Genomic DNA, 21,512 nt, shown 5'->3' on the forward strand with positions numbered 1-21,512 from the left:
TTGGTGTTACAATCTTCCGTGGATTATTTTTCTTCTGTCAAGCTTCTGATACATGTACTGTGCCACTTATTTCACTCAGGGCTAGACTCGCTTCCCCCATCCTGGATTTCAAGCACTTCTTTTTGCCACGTTTTATTCTTTATCTGGCAGCCTGTCTCCTCGTCCTATTTGATGTTTTTCTCCCCTGACTGATGTATCTGAATTCCCACAGCGTTACTTGCACCACAGGTTCCATTTCAAACCACTTTTTCTTCTGCACCTCCTGGCTTTCTCACCACTTCTTCATTTACAAGCTCACTCATGATATTCCTGGTTTTAAGTGCCAGAAGCCCAGTTCCCTTATGAACCCTCTTCTATGGCCTTACTGTATCAAGGCAACGTTCCCAATTCCCAGTAAATCTGACACTGATTTTTGCAGCTTCAATATCTGGCTGAGGACATGGTGTTTGTGTTCGGCATGACTATTATTGTGCTTGCCAAAAGCACAACAATAGATGTGCTTTAAAATGGGGTTGGTTCCATGATCTATTTAAAATATGGGGGGTGTGTGGTGTGTGTGTCCTTACAATCATGCCAGCACAGCCCAGGGTGGCAAGCTGTGGAGAGAGGAAAAATCAATGACAGTGGTAAGGAGGGAATTCCTAAGTGAGAACAGCCACCAAATGTTTCATGATGTGCAGCTACATCCCCAGAAGTACTCTGTATGCAGTGATGCTCCTTCACAAGAATTAACACTATAAAACCACAAAATAATTAATTACATTGTACTGTTTGCTATCACAGGAGTTTCCAAAATTTCTAGACATGAACGTTCAGATATATATATTGACTTAGAAAAAGTCAGCCTGTTTGAAACAGAAATACTGTTATCAGATTTTTCTAATAAATGCAATGTTTTTCTGTTGTTCAAGAAAGAATTATTGCCTACTTTCTTACTCCCATCCTCCCTGCAAGTACATATTCACTTCTTTTTGTGCTTTCTCACTGTGGGCTCATTTATATTAATAAATACCTGTGTGCGTGATACAGCGTGACAGACTCTTATCAAGAAGAAGGAAAAACATACGCTTGTGAAATTATAAAAATTGCTTAGCTACCTATCTAAATAAAGTATGGATTAGCACTGGTTGCAGCAGCTAAGATCTACCCCCTTCCCAAATGAAGCTGGAAAACTTTATTTTTTCTTCCTCAGGATCAAAGTATTTAACCTAGATTCCTACTTCAGGGTAACTCCTATACATAGTCTAGCTCTAAGGTCTGTAAGCTTGTTCCCATTGAAAATTTTGTGGGAAAAACAATTCCTGTGCACTTAAGTTGTCAAACTTCTACAGTCTACACAGCATCCTGATACCAGGGCTCAGTAGCGTGTCCAAATACAAGCAAATACAGTATGACCAGTTTTCCAAACATAGTCTTCAGAGTGAAAAAAAAAAAATATGTGAAGTGTAATTTCTATGAATGGAAAGCCTCATTTCAGAACCTGCTTTGCGGGAGAGGTCTTTATGTGTGGAGGGCAGAATAAAGTCCTGAGCCTGTACTCTTCCTTTCACCGTTTGAAACATGCACGTGTCAGAAACGAGTTTACTCTTGCACAGACGTGAAATCATGAACTCACTGAGACACAAACATAATATGTTTAGTAACCGGGCATTCTTTACAACAAAATGGACGTAGGAATACATCTGAAAAGATATATCTTGGTCATTACTTTTAAAGACTTCTACATATTCCAACAGCATCTGGATATACCAAGAGAAGACCTGGGAAATTCATGCTTTTAGATGCCTTCTAGGATTTTAAATTCTCTTAAGAAGTAATGAAAGGGTTGGGTTTTTTTTAAAAAAAATAACTGGTCAAGAATCTGGGGAAGCAACAGACCAGTATGTTTCTGAATTATAAAAGATAGCTGAATTCTGTAACCGTTGGACTGAAAACCTCATAAACTAGAAATATAAAGGAAGCTGCAAGAGGTTGAATGAAAATACACAAAAGCTCCATGTTAACATTATGAAGAGACACAGACAAGTGCAATATGGACAGTAGCTCTCCAACAGAGCAGTCTCAAAGACAATTTGGCATGTAACATAGGAAAAGCATAGAAACACAGCAAAAAACCTGCCCAAGAACCCACCCTCAACACTAAAAATCATCAAAAAGCAATACAGAGCAGAGAAGACAAGCAAGTTACAAGATTACATAAAATCGCTCATGGTATACTATGAAGAAAAATAAGATGACGGACGGACCTTGTGTCTGGGGTCATGCACTTGGAGCAGATGAAATTATCATGCCAAAACTTGTAGACAAGGGAAAAGGAAATTGGAGGGGAAAGAAGAGAGGAAAGAGGAGAGGAAGGAGGAGGAAGGGAAAAAAAGGCAACATAAAACTGAAAACACAAACCTCAGTTTATCATAAAACATCACGATGAGGCAGCATACAAACAGGAAATTAAATGCCAAGGACAGTGAGGCATCACTGAACCTAGTAGATTATGAAGACTCCTACATTATTACCTGAGAATAGAGAGCAAGATTGCAACCACAAAAAGTCAGATTAAAATTATACAATGCATGATCATAAAACCACAAGGAGCATGTAATTAGCCCAAAAAAGGACACACAAAGAAAACGCAGAGAGAAAACTCAGAGGCTGCAATTTCAGGGACTACAGACAACACAGAAACTAAAGTCACTAAAATAAATCATTAAACTTATTAAACTTCTGACCAATGATTAAAAAATATTCAAAAGCAAAGCAGAACCAACACCCCATACTGTCTAGAGCAGATAATATACTATGGTGTCCCTGCAGCAAAGCTGCTGGAAGATTAGCAGGTTGTATTTGAAGGACTGGAACTTCTTCCATGCATGTTACACCCACAAACAGAAAATACAGTTCAGCCGGTGGAGTTCCTGCACCACAGGGTATACATTACATAAATAGAAGAAAAATGGGAGAATCACATGCAATAGAAAAGACACAGCTCTAGTCATAGAGCCTCAGACTGATCAATGTCATAGTATTAACTGCACGTTTAGGAAAGCTGCACAAGAAAATTGTGATATCTGTGTTTAGTTTTAAACATGGAATGAGCCTTTAAATCCCAGTGTAGGAGCCAACCTAGCTAACAGGGTTTTGTAGGAATTCATAGCAATCCAATTAGAACTCCAACACCGCTAACAAATGTAATTTCTATCCTTTAGATGACCAGTTTGAGTTAAAGCCCAGCTCGCAGAAGGTAAAAGTCACACAGATATGAGATAACTAAGTTCAGTAGCATATATTAAAAGAAGCTGCTAGACTCGGTGTTGTTCTCATTGGATTAGCGGGTCTGGTCTTAAAATACACTAAGATTTCACCTTTAATACAGCTGAACTATATCAATATACTATATTACAACAGTATACTACCTCACTATGTTGAATTTTCTCTTAAAATACTGAACTGTACATGCAGCCTTATGGCTGCCAATGAAAATTTTACGGATATTATTCTAGTCATATTTTCATTTGCCTTTTTGATCTTCATTAAATGTTTTTTGTAATGAGTGTAAATATTAGATTTTTACAGACTATTAGTTTTTCATCAAAATACTATTTTCCACTGGAATAGCACCTTTAGAAGCGTGCTAGTTGACAGTGCAGGAAACCCAAGTTCTTTAGCCACACAAAAGCAAAGCAAGAGTAGGAGGCGCCCTTTCTTCAATAAATGAACAAACCAACCCAGCAAAGCAGAAAGCATTTATCTTTCTGTAGAAACTAATATGTTAACATCGGAAAACTACATTTTAGTGAAATTCTTCATAAAAAATGTATACTGCAGTTCTCACAGAGTATAATTTTAAAAATTACATATACGCTAAATATATACCAGGTCTATTTTAGCTTTTGCTATTATAGTAATATGAGAGAAGACTGCTGATTTTATTGACATTTCCACATTACTGCAGGTTCTAGATCAGGTAATATCCTACAAGCATAAAGTTGCTCTTCCTGGTACAACTTCTTTTACTTTGGCAACAGGTGTAAGTCAGTCCCAAGTGTACTCTCTTGTGCCTACAGTAAGCAAATGTGCTGGTATAGCTATCGAAACACCCTTCTATGGAGGCCTGGCTATACTGTGTATGTAGGATATTGCAATGAGCTTTATTCCTCTCACCCCTGGCTGAACACAGAACTACTTTGGTGTATCAGTATTTCCATCATGCTAGGAAAATTATCACTGTTTTTTCTTAAAATGCCATTGCCTAAAGTCAAACCATGATATAAACCACGGTACATTCATTAGGTTTTTTTCTAGTTCACAAGCATTCAGATGTGCGAAAGCTAAAACATCAGAATTCAGAAAGTGTTATGCTTGTTTAAATGTCATGATTTTAAGCAAACTGTGGAGGGTTTTGCCAGCATGGAGTAGTACACACCTACAGCTTTAACTCCGGGAAATCACTGTACTGCCTCAGCTTGCAAAATATGGGCAGAGAGCTGTTAGATGACCCACTTCCTTAAAATAAAAATTAAAAAAATTATTGAGCACATTCTGATAAATTTTTTTGAAACATATATAAAAAGGATAAACTTGAAGTTTTATTGGAGAGAAAAATGGACTCATCCTGACTTAAAGTCCAAGCTAGAGTCAAAAGCTTCAATCACTGGTTTCACAGGTCTGTGCAGCAAATAATTTCATGTGTCCTCTTAAAAAAAGAAAACAAATGTTAAAACATAATCTGACAAATAGAAGCAGTCTGTTCAAATCAGCCAAACCCAAACTGCAGTTAGACAGCTGCCACAGGAATTTTAGTCCAAACAGTTCAAGTGTGGCAAAGCCGTAAGCAAATGAAAATAGTATCTTACAACAGTAAGGGTCTGACAACTCTAACAGCAAGTAGTACTGCACTTAATAAGTAGCTTTGCCGAGATGGTTCACCAGATTTCATCAGTTTGCCTTAAAATTTGGTAGCACATCCAGTATTACTAGTTGGTGGTAAGACCTAGAATTCAATTTTTTCTGTGGCCTTGTGTTAACCTTACTCTCTCTGTCGCTATATTCTTCATCTGTAGGTAAAAAACAGGCATAACTTTTAATGTTGCATATTTTAAAGGCTGACACTATAGCTGCTTTTCTTGCTACAAATTAGTGATACCAGATAAAATTAATGATAGGAAGAGTTAAAGGCCAACCATCTAGCACTCTGTCTTATGTTACAGGTTCCATTAGGGGAACTGACCCATGTTTCCTTTTGCATGGACAGCAGAACATGAGTAATGGTCTGCTAGACTCTCACCTGAGAAGGCACTGGGTTGCAATGCTAGAGCACACCCAAAAACTTGAGAAGTTTCCTGTGTAGCACCTCTAGACTAACACCAGAGACTTTAGAGGAAGACTGTAATAGGTTATTTTATTATTTACAAAATACAACCATTCTTAAATATTTTGAAATATCAGCATCTCTGCAAATGTAGACAATAGATTCACTAAGAACTACAGCAACAGTTTTAGCTATGCATGCAGTGCCTTTCCTCCAGGAGCTGCAAAGTGCAGGTGAAAAATATGTCAATCACATAGACAAAGAAGGGAAATTACAGAGAGATCAAGCAGCTTCAATAGATTGAAAATGGCCGTAAAGTTAAAGACAGTATTTTAAGCATACGATTTACCACAGGATTTCCTTATTAATAAAAAGTTAGTTTCATATGCTCCACAACACCTATTCCATATACTCTTCATAAATTGTTATTTGTTTCCAAGCAGCACAGGCTCCTTGAGGAGCTGAAGTAAAATCTGATGTCTTTTTCTACTTTTATGCAGAGCCAGGTTTGTACAAAATGAGTGAGTGATGCAGAAGTGTTCGGAGACTGATAGGCAACAACAAACACACTGCATAAATTTGGAACAGATGATACGCACACTTTTGCAGTACAAAATTAACCATGATTGTATGTACTGCTGCTGAACCCTGAAGACATGCAGGGAACAATAGTGTTGGAAAGCTAAAATTGAAATTAGAAAAAATAGAAATAGAAAATAATGTGCTTTTGCATTAGACTTGAAAAATGAGGCACAATTTTCATTCCTGTCAGTACAGATAGAAGTTGCCTGCACATACAATCCCACTTACATTCCTCTAAAGTGTGCATTCTAAAATTTTTTTAGTTCAGTTTAGTTTAACAGAGGCACATGAAAGTGTTCTTTTCAAACTGAAACAAATCTCAAGATTCAAAGTTCTTACTCCTAAAGCAGAAGGCCTTAACAAAAAATACAGACAATCCTGATAACAAAGTTAGAAAATATCAGGATAAGTAGTTAAAATAACGAGCTCGTGCAAAGTTTTTTCTGGATACTGATTCAGCTGGGGTTCTTTGTTTTTGAGCCCTATCCCTAGGGTCAAACTGAAATCACGTGAACAGCTATCACATCGTCTCATGTACTTGTAGGCTGTAGCTCTCTGCTGAAACAACCGGCAATCTTAATTTTCAGCACAGAACCAGCCTATAACCACCAGAGGCCACTGCTGCTCTTTGCCTTGTCCCTTCCTGCAGCTGGGCTGGAGTGACTAGTCGGCTCACATGAGCCTCAGGGCAAGGGTCACGGCAGCTTCAGTCCTCCTTTCCATCTTTCTGCTACAATGCTGCACTTCTGCAGAGAAAATTAAATATGGTACACTTTTTACTGGCAGATAGAATATGAAATTGTCTAAATATTGCTTACCCAACCTTAGCCTTCAGGAAGAAATGAAGCCTTGCATTCCAAAAACCTGATTTCATTCTTTGATGTGATTAAATTTGGTAGCTAAAGGCAAGTTTTCAGATGTAATTTAACTAGGCATCTGAAAGTCATTTAACTTAGAACTGATGAAAAAATAGCCACATAGATTTGCAATAGAACAAGATAAATGAATTAATGAAGTGATAATTAACATTCAACGATGAAAGAACTATCCAGCAATGCTTTGCTGCTATAGTTTACAGGTATCACTACCCAGCCTGCCCTATTGTTTTGATCAATGATCTGAAGTACCTGCTTAACACTATTTGCAGAGACTACAAAAAGTAGCATTAAAGAATTAAATGAGGACAGGGTCATCCAGCTTGCTTAACTAAACCTACATCATACGAAATACGTTTTAATACAGGCTACTGAAACATCTATGGTTCAAATAAAGAAACCATCCAGGTGCTGGCTGTATGGGATGGGGGGAGGAAGAAACGAGTATCCTGGTAAGCAACGAGAACTTGAGCATTACAACAGCTCAGCAACCTGCTTCAGTGGGGAGTGGGTTTTGGATCAATCTTTGTGTGGAAGACTGAGTAGCCAAGGGAGGAAAAAAAAAAAAAGGTCGTTTTATCACTGTAGGCGTTATACTCATAGCAGTTCCTTTTGTACAGAAATATACCCTTTTAAAAGGGTATATAAAAAGCACAGAAAGAAAATAAAACTCAGAGAAAGCTTTAGAATCTTAAACAGGCCCAACTATTGAGATAATGAAAAAAGATTAATCAAGTCACCGATCTAAAGCGTCTTGTATTAGAAGTTTTATTTAGCAAGGAAGAGGTGTAACAAAAATCTCGTTTCAGAAGCTGATGCCCTGTGAATTCTAAGATGACATACAGCAGTGCCTCTGGAGCCGATGAAAGCCACGAAGTGCTGGAACTACCTTTTCAGTAAAAACACCTCCACCTTTACTGATGCCTTTCCACAGGGCACTACACCCAAGTCACAGGTGACAGAGCTAAGTATTATGGCTTACGGTACCCCAAAACTGCTATTAAATGAAGCGGCGATCCTTTAGGACCGCCAAGACCCCCCGGCCTGGCACACGGCGCAGGCAGCGCAGCTCAAGGCGGCCACAGACCGGCCAGGGCTCGCGCAGCGAGCCCCGCCAGGGACGCAGCCACGACCCCGGGATCGGGCCGAGCCCCGCTCCCCCATCATGCACCTCTCCCACATCATGCACCCCTCAGGCTAAAACCGGAATGCAGGAGCGGAGGGCGGGAACCATCGCGCCCAGGAAAACCGGTCCGCCACACCTGCTTCCACCGGCCGCCCGCCACACGGCGCACGCGCCGCCGTACCCGGATGTGCCAGCCTCCACGCGGGGCGCCCCACCGCCCCACTCCGTCCCCCGGCGCATGCGCAACCGAGCCTCCCGGCCACCACCCCTCCGCGACCTCTTTCGCTCCGCCGTGCGCCCCCCCGCCCCCCCCCGCCGCGGCGGCGAGGCCCACTTAGTGCGCCTGCGCCGCCCGGCCCTGCCGTGAGTTCGCCACCTCCTCCCTGCTCGCTCTTCTTCCTCCCCCGCCCGCCCTGGTGGGCCCCCTGTGCGGCTGCGCTAGCCCCCCCCCCCCCGCCCCTACCCGGGCCGGCCTGCCCCCGCCCGCTGTACCCCCTCGGCGCCCGGTCCCTCCGGCCCGCGTGTAGGGCCGGGCTCGCTCCCTGGTCCCCGCCCCCTGCCTCTTCCCCTTCACCAACCGCCGCTTCCTCCGCCGTTGCCAAGTGTGTGTGTGTGCGCGCGCCGCGGGGGGGGGGGAGGGGGTGAGGGGGGGGAGGGAGGGGGCAGCCATGCCGAGGGGGCGGCCTCCTAAACCCAGCAGGGAGACTAGCAAGGCCAGCACCGAGTCAGGTAAAGAGCGCGGCCGGGCGAGCGCGATAGGCGCCCCGGGGGTGGGAGCGCGGGAGCCGCCAGAAGGCGAAAAGTCCTCCGCGGTCTCCGCATATAGTCCCCGGATATGGGGGAGGAAGGCCGGGTCTATTGTGTGAGTGTATAGGCGAGAGGGCGGAGGGGAGGGAGGGAGTCTGGCTCGGCCCTGCGGAATGATACCGAGCGGCCGGCGCCCTCCGCCACACACGGAGGCGGCGGAGGGGAGCCCGCCCGGCCCGCTGGCGAGCCCCGCCACCCTTCCGCAGCCTCCCGCTCCCGGCGAGCGGCGGCGCTGCCGTCATGGCCCCGCACCCATGGAGGGCGCGGGGGGGAACCGGCCGCCGCGCTGCCTTCGCTTGCCGCCCAGTGCTGGGCGGGCGGCGGCGGGGCTGCTGGGCGATCAAGGGTCTGTCGGCGCCAGGCCAGCGGCCCTGCCGTCGTCCTCCTCTTCCTCCTGGGCGCCGTCGGCCCTGGTGCGGGTTCCGCGGGTCCGGGTGCTGGCGAGGGCCGCGGGAAGGGGCCGGCGGGACAGGAAGGCTGCCGAGTCCTTCCGCCCCTCGCTTCCTCCCCCTCCCCCCGGGACAAATTAATGAGAGCTTCGAATAAAGGATGATAAACGAGTGAAAATAAGATTCAACTCTTCCATCTCTCTGATTGCAAGAAGGAGGGCGTCCTTTTTGTGAGGCTTTAAAAAACACCTTTGTAGTCGTTTGTGAGTATTTGTATTAAAATCCCTCCCGGTTTTCTTTCCCAAACGTGTATTAGTCTGTCTCACACTTAAATCGTTGCTTGCATTTTAGTGTCGTTGATGACTAGAGAACACTTCAGGGCAGGATTCGCTTCATGGGTTTTTGTTTCTTTTGTTGACAGCAATTTTTAGTTAGTTTTATGGCTCTTTTGTGTACTTCATTCCTGCCGATGTTACCAGGGGTCTGTGAGTAGCATCTGAATAAAGCCCACAAACTGCAAAAATACTGTGTTTCAGGTAGAACTGAAACCCTCATCAGTGATTTCTCCTAAAGTACAGGCATGTAGCCGTTGATGATTTTTTTTTCCACCTCGTAGAGTGGGGAGAGATTTCATAAAGCAATCAAGTACCATGATTACTTCAGTCATGAAAAGTCTGCTAATTACTATTTTCAGTATATATCTACAATGTCTGGTTTTCTGAATGCTTGCAGATGAACTCTGGCTCTTCAAGAGGAATGTGTAGGTGAGCCTTCTGTAGACTACTTTTCGTAGAATTGAAGTGTGCTGGCAGGCAAAAAAAGAAAATATCTGTGCTGTTATGAGTGTTGGGAAGTTGGGTAAAATGTCTTCTCCAGTATGGAAGGCCAAATGGTCCACATGTTTCTACCAGAAGTTTTTATTGTAGTTTATTTTTTTGTTGGAGCCATTGATCTCAGCTTTTGAACGTTAAATACTAAGTGTATAAAGAAAGACCCGAAGAGCTTTGGCTGTTACCAGTTTTGGAAGCTGAGGGGTTTTTTTTAAAGTTTGTTTTAACTAAAACGTCTACTTAATTCTCTAGTAGCCCTTGCGAGGGTACACATGGATCCTACGCGTGTAAGCTCCTGTAATAATGGCACGATGTATGAATGAAAAAAAGATCAAGACTGAGACAAACTGTCCAGAAAAAGTGCCTAGTAGCTGTATCCCTTGGTGAGAGGTATGGCTGACAGGACTTACTGGGGAATTTGATCATATTTTGTATTTTTCTGTACTTAATTTTTTTAAAACGAAATTTGCTCATTTATTAATGAAATTGCTTCATAGAGGTGGTTTGATTGCAGACAGCCATTTAGAATTGCAGGGGCTAGGGCTAGCACAGGGATTCAGAGACTTCTGCAGTCTGCAATTGCAAGGACTCTGTCCTGTATAGGCAAATATTGTGGGTTCTGGAATCTTTGGTCTTTGAGATTTCAGCAGTTTGGGGAAACAGCAATCAGTGCTGGTAAGCATCATGTTTTTTTTCCACACTTATATGTGGCTAAAAGAAGGTCATGAAGGAAGATGCTCCGGCCGAGCTGCAATCTGGGAAATTTATGTTCTCAGGACATTTGGCTGTTTGTCCCATTTAGATCCAGGATGACAGACTTTGAAAACTGGTTGTGAATTCCATAGGCTTTGCTTTTAGTTGGAGGAATTTTATTTAGAATATAGTTGTTTACAAAAATAAATTTCATATCTTTTGCTTAGGTAATTGTATGTTTCTAGGTTTTGTTCTTTTTTTAGTGTGGTCGTCAGAGTTCCTACAACCCTGATAAGCTAATGTCTTTCATGGAAGAGAAGTGTTGCTCTCTGTAGTTGTACAGTCTGTATGTTTATGGTAATACAGCTTTGGAAGAAAATAAAGGTGAATCAGTCATGTTTTGTTGTACAGCTTCCTTAGATTTCCTTAACCACCATGCATGACAAATACTAGAACATGTTCTCTGTTCTAGGCAAATTAAATAGGTAAAAAAGTGAATTCTAGACAGCAATGGTCAAAACAGTATCTTGACTTCAGTGGCTGCTATTCTAAGAGAACTGAGAACTTCTATTGCATTGGTAGTGTTTTCCCAAAACTGTCTTGTGATTATCTCTTTTTTTTTTTTTTTTAATATAATTGAACTGTTCAGATAGGCTTCTCTGGTGAGCACAAACTGAAACACAGGAGGTTCTGTTTGAGCATAAGGAAACACTTCTTTACTGGGAGGGTGACTGAGCTCTGGCATTGATTACAGAGAGAAGTTGAGGAGTCTCCTTCTGTAGAGGTATTCACAACCCACCGATAAGCGATCGTGGGCAACTGGCTGTAGGTGAACCTGCTTGAGCAGAGGGGTTGGACCAAATGACCTCCAGAGGTCCCTTCCAACCATAACCATTCTGTGATTCTCCTTTGAGGTGGATGGAGTATAGGGTATGATTCTCAAGAGGCTTTAAAGAGCTAATCTTCTGTGATTTGGAGTTTCGCTGCTGCTTAATTCTTGCTCAGGCTGCTTAGCAGGGGTTGTATAGCAAGTCCTTTTACAGAGGTGCTGCAGGCCCTTGGCTCTTGCCTTTCTGAAAATTTCAGTACGATACCTTGAGTATATATGAAGCAAGAAGAATGAGTTAGAAAAAATACTACTCTGTGCAGATGTTTTTAAAGAAAGAAAAGGACAAGCAGCTCTTAACACACAATGGGTGTTAACACACTGTCGTGGTTCAGCCCCAGTTGGCAACTAAACACCGTGCAGCCGCTTGCTCGCTCCCCCCCCCCCCCCGTGGGATGAGGGAGAGAATCGAAGATCAAAAGCAAAAAAACCCTTGTGGCTTGAGATAAGAACAGTTTAGTAATTAAAATAATAATGATAATATTTATTATTATTATTATAGTAATAACAATGATAATAAAAAGGAAAAGGGAAAAAACCAGAAACACAAACGATACAGCCGCTCACCACCCGCTGACCGACGCTGTCGGTCCCTGAGCCGCGATTGCTGCCTCCCTCCCCCGGCCAGCTCCTCCCAGGTAACATACTGGGCATGACGTTACATGATATGGAATATTCCTTTGGCTGGTTTGAATCTGCTCTCTTAGCTGTGCCCCCTCTCCTCCTGGCTTCTTGTGCACCCAGCAGAGCATGGGAAGGTAGAAAAGTCCTTGACTAGTACAAGCGCTACCCAGCAACAACCAAAGCATTGGTGTGTTATCAACTTTGTTTTCATACTAAGTCCAAAGCACAGCACTGTGCCAGCTGCAGTGAAGGAAATTAACTCTATCCCAGCTAAAACCATGACAGTATCCACCCCTTATTCCATATCATTCATGTCATGCTCAGGTCTCATACTATCCAATACAATTTCAGTAACCCCCACCCACCTTCTCATCCTTTAACAGAATATACAGATTCCATTTATTGCTCCCCAAGTCTATGGACCACCCCTGTAAAATGTCCGTGAAGCGTCCACTGAGTTCATTTAGTCCATGACTTTGGGTCTCATCTATTGTAAGAGTCTTTCAGAGAGATGGTGTGTGTGGTGTTGGATTGTTGCATGCTGAAATCAGTCCTTGTTCCATCATCGCGGGACTTTTCTTGGTTCAATGAAAGTTCATTTTTTTATGAATTTGGGAGATTCACACCATTATACCATTGATATGGCATATAGCAACCATAGTAGTGATGACATACAACATTATGTAGCAATTAACAGCATACTATTCAGTTCATTGGCTATTCCCCTTGAGGTACGCACTGGACTCCTCCATCCTCCCGCATCACCCACCAAGTGCGCCAATCAGGTCCTTGAGCAAAAGCAATCCCACGAATGGGTTTGCCTTTGCCTGAGGCAGGAATAACCCAGACTGTTTTCCCCAGCATATTTTTTACTTGCACTACAGGGACTCTATCCCCTTCCACAGTACGTAAAGGTTCTGATTGGGCAGGGCCAGCTCAATTGGCAGATCCCCTCGTGTTGACTAACCATGTGGCTTTTGCTAAATGTGTATCCCAGTGTTTAAATGTCCCACCCCCCGTTGCTCTCAGTGTAGTTTTTAATAGTCCATTGTATCCTTCAATTTTCCGAGAGGCTGGTGCGTGGTAGGGGATGTGGTACACCCACTCAATGCCATGCTCAGGTGTCTATGAGGTGGTTTCGGAAATGAGTCCCGTTGTGTGACTCAGTTCCCTCTGGGGTGCCATGTCGCCACAGGACTTGTTTTTCGAGACCCAGGATAGTGTTCCGGGCAGGGCAAGGGGCATGGGATGTGTTTCCAGCCAGCCGGTGGTTGCTTCCACTATTGTAAGCACATGGCGCTTGCCTTGGCGGGTTTGTGGGAGTGTGATATAGTCAATCTGCCAAGCCTGCCCATATTTATATTTCAGCCATCGTCCCCCAAACCACAGAGGCTTTACCCACTTGGCTTGATTGATTGCAGCGTGTGTGTCACATCCATGGATAACCTGTGCAATAGCAACCATGGTCAAGTCCACCCCTCGATCACGAGCCCGTCTGTATGTTGCATCTCTCCCTTGATGGCCTGAGGTGTCATGGGCCCACTGAGCTACAAATAATTCATGCTTATGTTGCCAGTCCAGATCCACCTCAGCCACTACAGTCTTAGCAGCCTGATCTACCTGCTGGTTGTTTTGATGTTCAAGATACTGAAAAGTTGTTGTAATGAAGGAGGAGGCATTATATAAGATGGTAGCTAAGGTGCCTTTCTGTATTTCCTCCATAAAAAAGCTCTCAGAGGAGGAGGTATAATTGCTAATTGCCTCCATGAGGTGGTAGCTGAAGTACAGTAACGGCTTCCATGCAAGACCCAAATAACCGATAAAGCTCAAGGCCTGTGTTTTAATAACAGATCTCCTAGGCAAAACATCTCTAATCACTGCAGAACACAGCAAACTACAAAAACCAACAGCAATTTTTAATGTGTACTTCGAAATCAGCATGGTGTAGACTGGACAAAATAATATTGAAAACAGATGAATCAATGCTGTGACCAGCAACTGTTATTATCTCAAACCCTTTGTGCCCCATGTTGGGCACCAAAAAGGACTGTTGTGGTTCAGCCCCAGTTGGCAACTAAATACCACACAGCCGCTCGCTCACTCCCCCCCACCCCTGTAGGATGGGGGAGAAAATCGAAGATCAAAAGCAAAAAAACCCTTGTGGCTTGAGATGAGAACAGTTTAGTAATTAAAATAAAATAATAATGATAATTATTATTATAGTAATAACAATAATGATAATATAATAAAAAGGAAAAGGGAAAAAACCAGAAACACAAACGATACAGCCGCTCACCACCCGCTGACCGACGCTGTCGGTCCCTGAGCCGCGATTGCTGCCTCCCTCCCCCGGCCAGCTCCTCCCAGGTAACATACTGGGCATGACGTTACATGATATGGAATATTCCTTTGGCTGGTTTGATTCTGCTCTCTTAGCTGTGCCCCCTCTCCTCCTGGCTTCTTGTGCACCCAGCAGAGCATGGGAAGGTAGAAAAGTCCTTGACTAGTACAAGCGCTACCCAGCAACAACCAAAGCATTGGTGTGTTATCAACTTTGTTTTCATACTAAGTCCAAAGCACAGCACTGTGCCAGCTGCAGTGAAGGAAATTAACTCTATCCCAGCTAAAACCATGACACACACTAAGAACATAGTGGCATGGGTTCTTGTGAGGTAGTCTCTAACCTGAGAAGGAAGTTAAAAAAGAATTATTCATGTATGTGGCCTTAGTTTCCAGTGAGGCTGCTGTGGTTCTAAGTAAACTGCAGTACTGCGTTTGAACTGTCAGAGTGTTAGGCCATGTGAATTTTCTGCACTCTGTTGTACATTGTTGACAACATTGATTTGAGAACCACTGGTGAGGGGCAGTTCTGTTTACTCGGTTCCCTTTGGAGTCTCTATAAGACACTAGAAAGTGATTTCCGCTGCTACTGTGCAGCTAAGGTAGCACAAAGGAAACATGCAGAGGAATATTTAGATTGGATATTAGGAAAAATTTCTTTACTGAAAGAGTGGTCGGGCGTTGGAACAGGCTTCCCAAAGAGATGGTGGAGTCACAATTCCCAGAGGTGTTCAAAAAACATGTAGAGGAGGCACTTCAGGGCATGGTTTAGGAAGCATGGTAGTGTTGGGTTAACAGTTGGACTCGATGATCCTAGAGGTCTTTTCCAACCTTAATGATTCTATGAGTCTATATTTTGTTGTGATCTGTTTATATTGGTGTATGTTTTCTTATGACCCTTTCTGAATATGTTTCTTTCTCTGATTTAAGCTTGGATAACTTAGTGATACTTTCTTAGTAATAATCCTTCAAGCTGTTGCCTTTACTACTAAAAGAAAAAAATTTAGTTTCACTAACTGACTTTGCAGAAAAATATTCGTTGTATGCTTTATTTAGGATATTAGTATAATAGAAGATAGTAATTTTAAATATTTTTGGAGCTTGGGAGAAGTGCCTGAAAATTGAAAAGAAAAAGCCTTGAAACACACAAGTGTTTTGGAAGGTGCAATATGATTTTGCATTGAGGAAAACTTTTACAAATATTGTAGGCCTCGTATTGTAAGGATGTTATTTTGAAAAATCTTACTCTCTGTTTTAATTAGAATTTAGCAATGAAGAGTTGCTATTAAGCTGGAGTTGAAATAAATACCAGGCTTTTACTGTTCAGTTAGTTAGCTAATGAAAAACCAATGTCTGAAGACATATTTGTTACAGATCCAGAGTAATATTATGTGTCCTTATGGCTATTTTATTAGCTACTCTAGTGGACAAAGGTTTTCTGTAGGTCCTGTGAAAACTTGAGACAGTCACTGGTTCTTTCTGCTAATTTGAGTTTCCATTTTGTCTTAATAAACATGTAGTTGTTACCATGAGTTGGTAGTCACTTTTTTGCTGTTTCTGTTGTTATTTCAGGTGTATGAGGATTTTGAAGACTCTATTACTGTTCTTGTACCCTCAGTTGTCTTTTCTTCCCGAGTTTTCCTTCCCCATAGTGAAAGGTCCCTTCTATTTGTATCAGTGCTGCGTGTCACTGTTTGAATAGCAGCAACATGAAATGAGCAGTTTCGACTTTCACAACTGTCTGATGATTTTCAAATAGCAGAAGAGCAATTCTTTCAACAGCAAAGTGAAATACTTGGAGGGTGTACTGAAGCAGTTTTGAAGCCTAGAGTGTATGTCCTATATTTAAACCCAAAGGCTACTTACACAAGTTTAAACTGAGTTCCTTTGAGTGCAGTTAAAACTGATTATTTTGTGCCTTCAGAGGGCATGAATTTTAACAGAATTCTCATATGGAGAGTGGTAAATATTAAATACACAAAGGTAAGAAAGACAGTAGCTTTAAGACAGCCTCTGCAGAGCTGGCTGCATTTTGTTTGCTGCCTGACAGTCCTCTAGCATCAGTTAGAGGGTGGGTATATTGAATTTGGGGAAAACCAGTTCTGAAGCTTTACACTCCAGTTTTGTATTATTGAACAAAAATGCAACTAGAACTCACCAGTTAAGTCCTCCCTGAATTTATATTATGTAGATTATTTTAGTAGTGGTGCACTAGGATTTTATGTGGTGACCTCTGACTGACGAGAAGAGTAGGTGGGTGATATGCAGGCAAGAATGAAGAGGTTGTGGTACTGCTTCTGTGATTTGGGCTAAATATTTTAAATACGATAGATATAGGTAATTCCTTTTTAAAACATACAGGAGGGACAACTGCTCAAACTTTTGCATCAGAAAAGATAATCTTTAGACTTTAACAGTGATACTTTTGTTTGGTTGTCTTGCTGTTCAGCAGTCACAAAACCTGAGTTTATGTATGAGGGGTATGCTGGGTCTCAGCGAGAAGATAGATTACACTGGTGTACTTTAGTTCCACATCAAGTCTTCACTATACTTAGAATATGTCTGTGCCTTTTCCCCAGTAATCTATGCAGTTAAATAACTTGTGTTTAAGTTCTGGCTGTGCGGTTAACTTCACCTCTTGTTCTGTCCCTTCACCATAGCTTTCGGCCAATTGCAGGTCATCATTATTTTATTGTCTATTGCAGTTGCCCTCATACGTCATACCTCATTCCTTCCTATGCATTGAGTGCTTCTAACTATAATTAAATTTCTATTTGAGACATCTCATGTATTTTTCTTTTAAAGAGTTTTTCTGCTGCAGTTGAATAGTGTTCACTCTCAGGGAGAGGGAAGATCATCTAGCAAATCATTAGTTCATTCTGAAATTTTTTTTAACAGTGTAGTGGCTGGGCACAGGTAAAGGCCAAGGTCTCATGCATGAGATGTCCAAATTATGTAAAAACAAACAGCTGAAAAATGCTAGCTTGGTATATTCATATGCAGCTGTCAGAAAATCTAAGTCGTATTTTCAAATATTCAGCAATAAAAATAGCAATATTTACCTGAATGTCAGATTAAGCTATCAGAGTTGGTTAAGGAAATGCCTATTTTCAGTAATCTCTGTAGATTAGGATGATGTGGATGGTGTATCTTTGTGGTGGGTTGACCCAGGCCAGCAGTTGCACCTTCCTGCCACTTGCTCACTTCCTGTTGCACTTGGGTGGGAGACAGAAGGGGAATAGCAGAAGTGAGAAAAAGCTTGTTGAGACAGGTTGAGACAGAGACAGTTTAATAAATGAAGGAAAAAGTAAAAAAACCCCAACCAACCAGCCAGCCAACAAAAAAACGCCCACCAAGTCATACAAAGGCAAACATTCACCACCTCTCACAAACAGACTGATGCTCGTCAGTCTCTGAGCAAGGACTACCTTGAACGGACTACCTCCGAGTTGGTATTGCTGAGCATGATGTTGTATGGCATGGAACATCCCTTTGGTTAATTTTTGTCAGCTGTCCCTTCCAACCTCTCTCCCCCTCTCAGCCTGCTCATTGTGGGGGCAGAGTGACAAACAGAGGAGGCCCTCACGCTGTGCAAGGACTGTTCAGCAATACCTGAAACCCTGGTGTGTTGTCAGCATTGTTTTAGTCACAAATTCAGATCACAGCACCATATGGGCTGCTGTAAAAAAAGTTAACTCCATCCCAGCCAGACGCAGTACAATTTGTTTAGCACCTAACCAGCTACGATGGACCTGTTAATTCTGTGTCCTGTCAGGCTTCTCTGCTGTCTGCAGCACATCAGTGTGGCTTTGCAGCTTCTGGAGTCATGGGTGGTCCTGGAGGATGTGCAGCTGCTTTGTGTTGGCACATGTTGAGCAACTGGCACCTGGACACCCATCTCGGCTGTGTGCTCCTGGAAGCTAAGCATCTGTCCTGGTGCTACTTTAAATTGCAGATTGATTATTGACCAAAACATAAAGACAAAACCTTTTCTTATATGAGCAAATCTTCATTAATTTCTGTTTTATTGGTCTGACGTATGGATCAAGAGTTGAGTCTTTCCCCTGCTCCTCCCATTAGAAGTCATGAGGAATGACTGTTTACTGTTTGAGTGCTGAGCTAGGTTTAAACTAACCTGATTCTTTTATGATTGCAGAACTAAGCAAAATGTTTTAATGATTCATTACAATTTGTGTTCTGTGACTTCAAGTGTAGTATGAGGAAGCATCAGTATAGCCATCCCTGTTTTGTTCTCTTGTCCTACCACTTTCTTTCTACTCATAAATTAGTACATAGGTTTTGATAGGGTCAGACCCTTTTGTCCCTAAACTTGTCAGCTGCCATTTATCTTCAGTGACAAATTTTAATCCATTAATTCTGCAAGCTTGAGTGTTGTATTCGCAGTGTCCTCTCAGTCAGATGGGAGTAGGCTATTGGATATCTAATAAGGTTGTGCTGCATTTACAGCTGAATGAGCCCATCTGGACCTTGCAGAGAGGATTGCAGGCTGCCATGAGGCACAGTGCTGCTCACATAAGGAAGGAACGGTTGGGAGTGCTCTAATTCTGTCTTCCTCCTTCCACATTGAGTTGTCATCAGTGGCTTATAGCATAGAGAATGTGCTTGCTGACTTGACTCCCAAGGTCAAGTTTTCATGACCTGTATCACAAAAATCTCTGGCTGAGTTGACCTGAAGCTTGATTGCTGCTGCTCTTTGAGGGACAATTACTTTGAAAAGTACTTACAGGTTGTAACATTAACAGTATTTAAGTTAGTCCATCTTTAAACTGAAAGTTTATTATCGTTGATAAGTACTTCGCAAATCTGATTGTGGTGGTTTGGGGCATTTTGGACAAACTGTAAGAATACTGACAAAAACGTATGCTTAACAGTGCATAATGCGCTAAGTGTTCCCTGTTTAATTGTGTTGATACTTGACTGTCTCTCTCAAGCTGTGATGGAATAGGGTTGATTTATGTTGCGTCTACACAAACATGCAAATTGCAAAAAAAACCCCCACCAAAAACCAGTAGCTTTTGCACTGTTTCTATGCTGTTAATATTAATAAGTGGCAGTGTTTTAAACTTGGCAGCTGTTCAGTGAGGTTCATCATTTGTTATAGTGTGCAGACCTGAAAGACCTGCATTTACCTTTCAGGGGATTTGTTATTCTGATATTAATTTTGTGCTTTCTCTGTGTGTGTGTTTATGGATGTCAGTAATATTTTCCCTCTAGTAAGAGGATGCCAGTTTTTCATGTGATTTTGTTGATGTGATATGCTTAATCAGTTAACATAATCTCTAAAAACTCAAACTTATAATTCTGTGTGGTTGACTTGAATGGCATTCTGTTAGTTCATTAACAGACAGCAGGCTGTTGTTTTCATCTGGATAGAGTATTTCTGACAGTAGATTGCTTAATCTGTGTACCTAATATTTATATTTTTCTGAGACCATAGGCACCGTATTAGCTATTTATGATATGCTTACTAATCTGCTAAATGATGAATTGTAACCATCAAAGGCTATGTCACATACATCAGGATTTTTATTATGTTTCCCTTTGGTACACAGGGAAGGTTTAGAGGACCTGGTTTTTTTTTTTAATTAACAATTTTCTCAGTGCATTTAGAAGTGTATCATCCATACCCTACTGCCAGCTTCTTGAATTGACATCACCTGTGTGTTTTGGGTAATCAAAAATACTAGCCTTTCAGATAGACTTTGTATTTTGCAGTGTTTGGCTTGTTTCATGATCCAAGCCTACGCGCCTAAAAGCATTTTTTCTCTGATACAAGGAAAGGTGATTGCACAACTGGGCTAAGTCTGTGACACCTGCCTGAAAAGTCAAAATATAGCTTGCTTGTTACTTTTTAATTAACAGTGTCTTTCATGTTTTTATGTCTTCCTAGTTCTAAACACAGCCTAAGAGTTTTGTCCTTGCTGTTATCCAGTTGCTTGATTTCAGTAGGGATATTATTCTGAATACTCTCCTTGTTACTGGAAGAATAAAATAAAAAGTCACTTCCTGCATCTTTAATAAAAGGGAGCTGTGCAACTCTCAGAAATACTGGGTATTTGGCTGGTAATAGAGGACCAAAGTATTTTAGTGAGAATACAGGTGGAAAAAGGTTATTATAGTCTCATCTTTCCCTTACGCTACTCTGGACATAGTGTTAATGAACAAATGAACTTGAGTTTTGATTTCAATCTGCATAAGATCTCAGTCCTGCCCTTTGAGTGAAAGTGAAACAATTGAACTGTCAAACTTCTTTTAAATCCAAACTAGATTGTTTTTCTATTCATAGAGGCTGTAACTACTTAGAGCAGTTTTCAGCCCGATCTTGCAATAGCTGAGCATTTGAGGATTTCTGCATTCTAAGCTAAATTGATTTGTTGTTCCTTATCCTTAAGGATTTCTACAGTAAGAGTACTCTGCCAAGTCAGGCTGGACCTTACAGTACAGTTGCTGATTCTACAGTCTAGTCCTGACTCCCAAACCTCTGTCTTTTGCTCTTTAGCAAGAAAGATAGGACCAAAAAAGCATAAGATTTGGCTTTGGAAAGAATTACAAGGATTTTCTTTGGAAGAGTAATGCTTCAGATGTTACAGACGTAAGCAATGAATTTTCTGAATGTATGCCTTCTGTTTCTTTGTCCTTGGGGTCTGAGGGCCTTTAGGAAGGCAGAAGGGCTTGCAGGCAACTCAAGGTTTATAATCAGCCATGAACTAGTCTTGAGAAACTCCTGATGATTCAGCACAGGGTGCGATGTCCTCAGCTCCTAATTTCCCCAAGTTTAGGCTAGTTTTTTTTTTACACTTTTCTCTTTATTTTAGTGGTGATATTTTCCTTCTTTTTAAAGAAAAGCTGAAATATCTTCTTGCATATCTCTGCATCAGGTGGTATGAATTCATACACTTGTAGTCATCAAATTCTGTTGAAACATGATAAGGATATTTAATTTTTAATTAACATATAGTTAATTTAAACTCCTTTTTGAATTCCAGAAGAAAATTCATAGCCTCTAGATTAATCAGTATTGTGGTTGATATAAA

At 41.8% G+C, this 21,512-nt stretch overlaps 1 protein-coding gene across 5 annotated transcripts in view; it reads left to right on the plus strand.

The window, feature by feature from the left end:
* The first annotated feature begins 8,430 nt into the window (after positions 1-8,430).
* The window catches only part of ZNF236 (zinc finger protein 236), a 94,472-nt gene continuing 81,390 nt past the window's right edge, over positions 8,431-21,512 (plus strand). For 3 of the 5 annotated variants that reach the window (XM_064443123.1, XM_064443124.1, XM_064443125.1), the window contains exon 1: positions 8,540-8,617. In XM_064443123.1, the coding sequence (XP_064299193.1) occupies positions 8,557-8,617 (61 nt within the window). In that variant the 5' untranslated portion in view covers positions 8,540-8,556. Of the gene's footprint in view, positions 8,491-8,539; positions 8,618-8,670; positions 9,348-21,512 lie in introns of those variants that run through there. The other 2 variants (XM_064443127.1, XM_064443126.1) reach the window with 2 other exon arrangements.

This window comes from Phalacrocorax carbo, chromosome 2, assembly GCF_963921805.1.
Source record: "Phalacrocorax carbo chromosome 2, bPhaCar2.1, whole genome shotgun sequence".
In the NCBI taxonomy this organism is placed as follows: Eukaryota; Metazoa; Chordata; class Aves; order Suliformes; family Phalacrocoracidae; genus Phalacrocorax; species Phalacrocorax carbo.